This window comes from Topomyia yanbarensis, chromosome 1 (assembly GCF_030247195.1).
Source record: "Topomyia yanbarensis strain Yona2022 chromosome 1, ASM3024719v1, whole genome shotgun sequence".
Taxonomy (NCBI): Eukaryota; Metazoa; Arthropoda; class Insecta; order Diptera; family Culicidae; genus Topomyia; species Topomyia yanbarensis.
Genome location: NC_080670.1, coordinates 43,132,566 through 43,140,611, shown reverse-complemented (window position 1 = coordinate 43,140,611; position 8,046 = coordinate 43,132,566). Strand labels below are relative to the sequence as shown.

Here is an 8,046-nt window from a genome sequence, read left to right as displayed (position 1 = left end):
CTTGAAAAACATACAAAAAATGTCAAAAGCTTATTTTATACTGGAATTTACAAACCAAACCGGGAATTCGCAATTTGAATTTTATTTCCTTTGTACCCAATTAACCACTGCAACCAGTGTTTTGATCTATTGTACTAATTTTAATTAGTTCGTTAAAAAGTTCGCTTCACATTCTTATTACAGTTAGTTTGATCAAATCAGTACATAACATTTAATGAGTTGGATAGGTGTTCACTCATGTTCCAGGTATTCCAAGAGTGTACTGAAGTGAATGTATCAAGATCTACAAACCACCCAACCAACATTAAAAGCTGAACTATAAGACTACTTGCTTGATTTAAAGCAGATTAAAGGCTACGAAAGCTGAATAAAACTTTTTAAGCACTAACAGTTTATTCAGCTTATTTAAACTCCAGTATTCGCCAGTTCAAACTAGGGTGAACTATACTACTAACAAATGTAGCAGCAGCAATATTAATGCTTTTATTCAACCATCCCAATTAGACGGAATTACGAGTTGAATAAGTTGATTCTGTTGCCAATACTATTACCTTTATTCATTAAGCTGCACTACATGTCTTCAGAAGGTTGTTTCTACTTATACATTTGCCTTTATACCACCTTTGACTTTCACCTGAATTATGTGTTTAATAAAGGTAATTGTTCCTACTCTAAAAATTGATACGATAAGCAAACCATGACTATTGGTAACCGACCTGGGTTCGAGTCCCAATACACGCACATTATTTTTTTTACTTTTAAGTGAAGAACTTCTCAAATTAGCACATTTAGAACCCTTTTCTTATTCTATTTGTTGCTTCAACGGTTTGCTCTTATAACATTTATACAGTTTTTTTATAATTTCATGTAGTGGTTTACAATTTTAATTTCGTCCTGAAAAAATGTCATTGCTAACAAAAAATAGTTATCAAGTTGGTTCGATGCATTAGCAAACCTAAAAAAATTCATTCCAATGACTTGCATATACTTACACACTTAGTTAAACTCAGCTAAATACACGCACAGCCGAGTAATAAGTAAATTTTTCAATGCACAAGCTTACCAAATCACACGCGCCCTTGTGTAATTGATATGAATATTTAAACTATTGAATTCGAATAGCGACTTCCGCTTACCAAAAAAAAATCACATTGAAAAGAAAATTATTTGGCAGGGAGTGGTAAATAAATCGAGGAGATTGCCACCTTAGAATTTTAAATGGCTTCAATCCATCATTTAGTTACCACCTCATTCATATGACACCCATTTTTACTTATCTAAATGATTTGTGACAACCGTAAGTCCTCATGTTGAATACAAAAACATCTACAATCATCAGTTTTCGAAACTAGTTTTATCAAATAAAAAAATTACCGAATAAAAAAAATTATCATAGGTTGGGATTCGAACCCAAGCCGACTAGATTCACTCAAATCTATAAAAGGCTACCGTAGCCTTTGTACAGACTCTATTCAGCAGCCTAGACTTTTCGGTACATCGGTGAAATCTTAGGCATTCGATGTATGCAAGATTGGTGCAGACAGTAAGGGGCCATGCATAAATAACGTAGCATTTTGGGGAGTAGTGAGGGTATACCAAATTTGTGACGAAGTGTGACGAGGGGGAGGGTAGGGTGAAAAGTTGTGCGACGTAGCATTAAGTTTAAAACCTAGGGACAGATCACTTGTGATGCATTTTTAAAAATCAGCTAAATTAAATGCATTTCTTTCCATCAAAATAGAAATTCATAATGTATTTTGCGTTGCGTGCAATATATTTTACGTTGCGTGTAAGACGTCAAAACCCTACAAAAAATTAGCCCTACATTCAACAAAACGTCGAACAAAGTGAATCAGCATAGGACGTTTGTTAAACAAACTTTGCTGCGAGGGAGTGCAAAGTTCATGCAAAAATGGAAATTAAATGCATTTTTTCTAATTTGATGCAAATTTGTTATACATTCCTAGAGTGATCTGCCCCTAGTTTAAAACCCATTGTTTACAGACAACAATTTAATGATACTCCATTCCCAAGAGAAATAAATTTAAATTCAAACAAGTTACTTTTGATGCGGTTTTTCATGAGGTAAATTACGATTCGCGGAATAACAAGTTCGCAAAAATGCGAAAATATTTTGTATGCGGATTTAACTAGCTGCATTAGTTAGCTAATGTTGCTAACTGGTAGACTCAGTTTGGAAGCTGAATTAAATTTTCACTTCGGATTCAACCAAACAAAATTTAGTAATTTAGATGAACGTATGCTTCATTAGCAGCTGCAGGATTGGGAACTGAGAGAACTTCTCTTCATGCTCCCCTTGACATAAAATTCAAAACAAAACTATCAACACTATATTTGTCATGAAATGGGCTTATTTTGGAGGGGGTAGGTAAATGCTACGTTATTTGCGAGGGGGAGGTTAGAATTTTTGTGACCAAATGCTACGAGGGGGGGGGGGAGGAGTCAAAAATCGCCAAAAAAGCTACGTCATTTGTGTACGGCCCCTAAGGTAAGTGCTTAGTATTCAATAGGTTGCGGGTTCGAATCAAGGTACGTCATATGATATCCAAGTTAATGCAATTTTTCTCTAACTGTAACGTAACATTCATAAAAAAAAGGATAGCTTCCAAAGAGATTGATGGCGTGTATAACTTGAAATTAAATATGTTTTTTTTAATATTTTCCTATTATAGTTCTCTCAGCTGAATAACAGTAACGAAAAGGATATTGATAAAGCTGAACTGTGGTTTTCTTCAGGCTGTATACATGCTGAAGAATTGTTCTTTAATGTGTCTTAATCAGACAAGCTGAATAAATTCTCCAAATCCAGATGCTTAAGGGTGAAATAAACGATATATGATTACGCGTCTACTTCCCATATTCAGCTAGAGCTGAATAAAGCAACTGTTAAAACATTTATAAAACCGACTTTTATATGTATAAGTTAGCTGTAAAGTTTTTTTTAGTTTCATTATATAAAACAAAATAATATTGAAATGTGTAACCCCCTAGTTTTAAGAAATCCAAAATGTAAAACAATGAAAAAATGGCACCTTTAAGCTAACGCATACGTGCCTTATCAAATAAACAAATCGAAAAAAAAAAATTTTATAAAACCACGAAATGTTTGTTGGGCAGTTATCTTCCGGCATATTATGGATGCGATACACACTCATAGAGGGTCATAATGCAAAGTAGAAATATTGAGGAATACATTTTGATATCCAAGATGGTGACTTCCGGTTGTGCGAAATTCTATATCAATCTAAGAATAAGGCTATTTTATAATGGTCATAACAAGTAGATGACGAAACTCAATGATTGAAGTCATTTAGACGGTCAAGATACTAGCGACTTCTATTTGGGAAAAAATAATATAACCATATCATCACTACATCTATCCCTATTATGGTGGCAATTATTTTTGCGAAATTGGAATTTTGTCCATCGTTGGTCGAAAAATGAATCAAGGTGCCAAAAAAATTCAGCGATTTAGACCATTTTAACTCGTGCTCAAAGCGATTGAAGTTTTATATGGGAAACACATGTATTTTTCATATGTTTTCTATGAAAAATCAAAACTTTTTTCAAAGTAATCGTGAATTTTGAAACTTTATAGAGTTCGAACAAAAAAACAATATAAAATGAACATATTTATCAAAAAAATAATATTTTAAGAAAAGTTTTTAATCTGAAAATTGTTGTAAACAATATTATAATTTTTTTAAAGAATCTGTTGGGGCGACTTACGTCTCACGTTGGGCAATTCGGCACAATGCTAGATCAGCATCGCGTAGATCAGGTGTGGAAAGAGACTCAAACGGCTCTGGTTTGGTCTTCTGGACGGCAGCTCGTAGAGAGCGAAAATATCGCATCCAATACGCGATGGAACGTCGTAGCTTCGTAAAGCTGGAGTAGCGACTGAAAAGTCGAGCGGAGAAAGATGGTTCGGCAACCGCTATCGACATCATGGCGACGTTGCCTTTGATCTCTGGCATTGTGGACAAATCGCACGCTGGCAGCACAGTGCGTGGCCAGTGGTGTGATGAAACCGATAGCCATTGCGGTCCTATCCACCAAAACTCGAGGTTCACGATATCGGCCGGATTGACACCTCGGGATATAAGGTCTGCAGGGTTGGATTCTCCGGGAACGTGCTGCCAGGAGCAAGATCCGGTAGTGGATTGTATTGTGGACACTCGGTTTGCCACGAACGTTTTCCAGCGCGATGGGCACGATTGCAGCCAGTAGAGGACTATCGTCGAATCAACCCAGAAGAACACTTCGCACGCTGTCTTAAGGGACTTCATCACCTTCTCATATAGACTAGCCGACAACACGGCGGCACATAACTCTAGGCGCGCAATCGATTGGTAGGTGGCTAACGGTGCGACCTTGGATTTTGACGTTAGCAGCTGAACACGAATTCTTGCAGCGGATTCAGACCGGACGTAGCAGCATGCGCCATATGCCTTCTCTGAAGCATCGGAGAAAAAATGGAGCTGGATGGTTTCGGTCTTGACCTGCGACACGAATCTGGGAATGCGGATTGTGGAGATTGCGTCTAGCGTACCATGGAACTCCTTCCATTCGCCTTGGAAATGCGGAGGTAGCGGACGATCCCACTCGTAGGAATCTCCTGCGTCGGTCTTCAATGCCCACAGACGCTGCATGAACAGTTTCGCTACGGTGATTGTCGGGCCAACTAGTCCTAGTGGGTCGAAGATCTGCGCAATGTAGGACATGACCTTCCTTTTGGTCAGAACGGGTGCTGGTAGAGGCAACTGGACCTTGAAGCGCATCGTATCAGACTTAGGCTCCCACACGAGTCCTAGGGTGGATACGGATTGTTCGTCCTGAAGATCATGCAGTGGCAGTAGAGCGAGATCTTCTTGCGGGACTTGCGCAAGGACTTCGGAGGAATTGGATGCCCACTTCTTTAACGGAAGGCCAGCTGACGTAAGCATGGCGGAAACTTCTTGGCGAAGGCGGATTGCGGATTGGACATCGTCAGCTCCCGATAAAAAGTCATCGACGTAAAAATCCTGTTTCACAGCATCTGCGGAGGCGGGATACTTGTCGCCTTCGTCCTGTGCAACTTGTAGGAGGGTGCGAGTTGCTAGGAATGGCGCGGATGCAAACCCGTACGTAACGGTTTGGAGCTCGTACGCTATGAGCGGATCGTCGCGGTTGGAACGCCAGAGAATGCGTTGAAGTGGTCGGTCTTCGGGATGCAGCTGAATCTGTCGGTACATCTTCTCGATGTCGGCTACAATGGCAATCGGGTGTGTGCGGAACCTCATGACGATAGATAACAGGTCTTCCTGGACGACAGGTCCAATGAGCTGCTTATTGTTGACGGAAAATCCTGACGATGTTTTGCACGATGCGTCGAAAACAACTCGGACCTTCGTGGTTGTGCTGGATTCTTTGAACACAGGGTGGTGCGGGAGGTAGCAGTGCGGGTTCGCATCGTCTACTGGATCGACGAGCTTCTTCATGTGCGCCATTCGTGCGTATTCGTCCATGAACTTGCAGTATGCATCCTTGGTGGGTGGATCACGCTCTAGTCGCTTCTCAAGGCTCAGAAAACGACGTTCGGCGATGGCTCTGGATTCGCCGAGGTTGACTAGCGGATCACGGGTGAGTGGCAAACGAACGAGATAACGACCGGACGAATCGCGAGTGGTGGTAGTAGCGTAAAGTTCTTCACACTGTTTTTCTTCTACGGAATACACAGAACACGGCTCAACAGCTTCTAGTTCCCAGAACTTCTGTAACGCTTGTTCTAAGCTGCGATCGACAGTGGTTAGATGACAGACGCGGGGAATAGTGGGATGATTGATGGATATCTTCCCGGAAACAGTCCATCCGAACACCGTCTCTATTAGCAGCGGTAATCCCTCTCCCAGGGAACGCTTGCTGCCAGGATGCAGCTCATGGTACGCTTCACCACCGACAACCATGTCAATGTCGGATGGGATATGGAATCTGGGGTCTGCCAACGACAACTTGGGAAGATTCCACGCGGAAATGTCGACCGGAACGGTCGGAAGGTTGACCGTCGGTCTCTTGAGGATCAGGAACTCAAGCTTGGTAGAGTACGGTGTCGACTTCGACTGGATCATAGCAGTCAATTGGCACTTAATCTGCTTGGTGGCTTCACCTATACCAGCTACTGCGATATCCACCTTGGTGCGATGAAGGTTCAGGGAATTTGCAAGCTTCTTGGTGATGAAGTTGCACATGGATCCGGAATCTAGAAGTGCGCGTGCGGGGACCTTCTTGCCATTCTGATCTACGACGAAGAGGGAAACAGTTTCCAGTAAAACTGTACTGTGCTCAGCCTGAACCGATAGGCTTACTTGGCTGTTCGGCTTCACCGAGGTGGAAGGGTCAGCGATGGCGGACGTCGAGGGAATCGGCTGACTTTCCTCGATAATACGAGTCGATAGCATCTTCGGCGGTTCTGACTCGTGCAGCAGGGAGTGGTGTTTTTCGTGACAGTAACGGCAAGAGAACTTGGAGGTACAATTCCTGGCTTGGTGTCCAGTACGGAAACAATTCCAGCATAAGCGCTTTTGGGAAACCAGCTCACGGCGCTGGCGGACGGACACCTCGGAAAATGCAGGACATTGGAAGAGGAAATGCTTGTCTGGACAAGCGAGGCACGACGGAGCACTGTAGTTCGGTTCAACGGTAGCTGCCTTGTACGCCACCTTGAACGGCTTTGGGGTTGGAATCGGACCGGCCACCTTGGCTGTAACCGGTTGTTGGGACCGATATTGCAGGTCAGTTACGACAGATGTCAGCATTCGGGCACGCTGGTAGAGGAACTCGATCAGCATATCATAGGTAACGTCGTCGTTATTGCTGGTTTTCTCCTCCCAAGCACGTAGCGTAGTTGGATCCAACTTGTAGGAAAGGAGATTGACCAACGGGGTGTCCCAACAATGGACTGGCTCGCCTAACTTTGCCAAAGCCCGCACATGCCGATGGAAATCGTCAGCCAATCCTTGGATTTCTGGAGGGTTTTCTCGCTTGACCGGTGGGAGGTCGTACAATGCTCGGAAGAGCTGACGCTTCAGGAATCGCTTGTTGTCATACCGCTTTAGCAATGCTTCCCAAGTCGATGCGTAGTTGTCCGCTTCAATGTCTACGGACTCGAAAGGTTTCCGGGCTTCTCCCTCCAGCGACTGCAGCAAGTACTGCAGCTTCGCAACCGTCGGAATATCTGCATTGCTGTGGATCATCGACGTATACGTGTCACGGAAAGCGAGCCAACGTGAGAAGTCACCGCTAAACTTGGGAAGGTCGATCTTAGGTAATCGTAGATGAAACGAGGACGAAGCATGGGCAGGTGCCGCCATAGTGCTGTTCAGCATGGTTGGGTTGAGGTCCGCAGCACGATTGGACAGCAGAAATCCTTTGACCGTACAATAACGCGTCTCGAAATCCATTCTCTCTTGCAGATGGGTATCCAACATCTCCGGTTTATCGTACAACTCGATCTGTCCTTGTACCTCCAGGTACTCCTTGTAGATCCGGTCCAGTGAATCAAGGCGAATTGGAATTTGGCACGCATCCCGATCGCAATCGAAATTCTCCGCGAACTTTTCCACTGCCTTCTGCACTACAAGAATCCCTTTCCGCTGGATCACGTACTCTGACAGCTTCTTTTCTGTCTTGGTTGCCATTATTGTACCACTTCACTGGTCTTCACTACCACCACTTCAAATATCGGAAACGAAAAAAAACGGTACAAATCGAAAAATCGGACTCCTTCCCGGCGCGGGTACCGTTCCTACACGACACGGAATCGAAAATGGCACAATTCGAACGAAAAAATCCTTCCCGTCGCGATATGCCAATTTTTCGCGGAACGACCGAGAATGATACGCAAATCGAACGAAATTATCCTTCCCGACGCGAGCGTACCAATCTACGCGAATTTGCCACTCTCCACCACCTCAGCAAAAAACATGCAAATTTTCTCGCAAACAGAAAATTATCAAAAAATCCTGTTCCGAGTTGGCGCAAATCAGC

The 8,046-nt window shown here is 43.1% G+C and overlaps 1 protein-coding gene across 1 annotated transcript; it reads right to left on the bottom strand.

Annotated features, from left to right (window-relative positions):
- Nucleotides 1-3,746: 3,746 nt before the first annotated feature.
- LOC131695146 (uncharacterized) lies at nucleotides 3,747-7,697 on the bottom strand. The gene has a single exon (XM_058983668.1). It carries the CDS (start codon nucleotides 7,695-7,697, stop codon nucleotides 3,747-3,749), a length of 3,951 nt encoding a protein of 1,316 aa, XP_058839651.1.
- Between the last annotated feature and the right edge of the window lie 349 nt (nucleotides 7,698-8,046).

Excerpts from the sequence above, each read along its gene's own strand:
- LOC131695146 (XM_058983668.1), bottom strand. The coding sequence starts at position 7,697 with ATGGCAACCAAGACAGAAAAGAAGCTGTCAGAGTACGTGATCCAGCGG.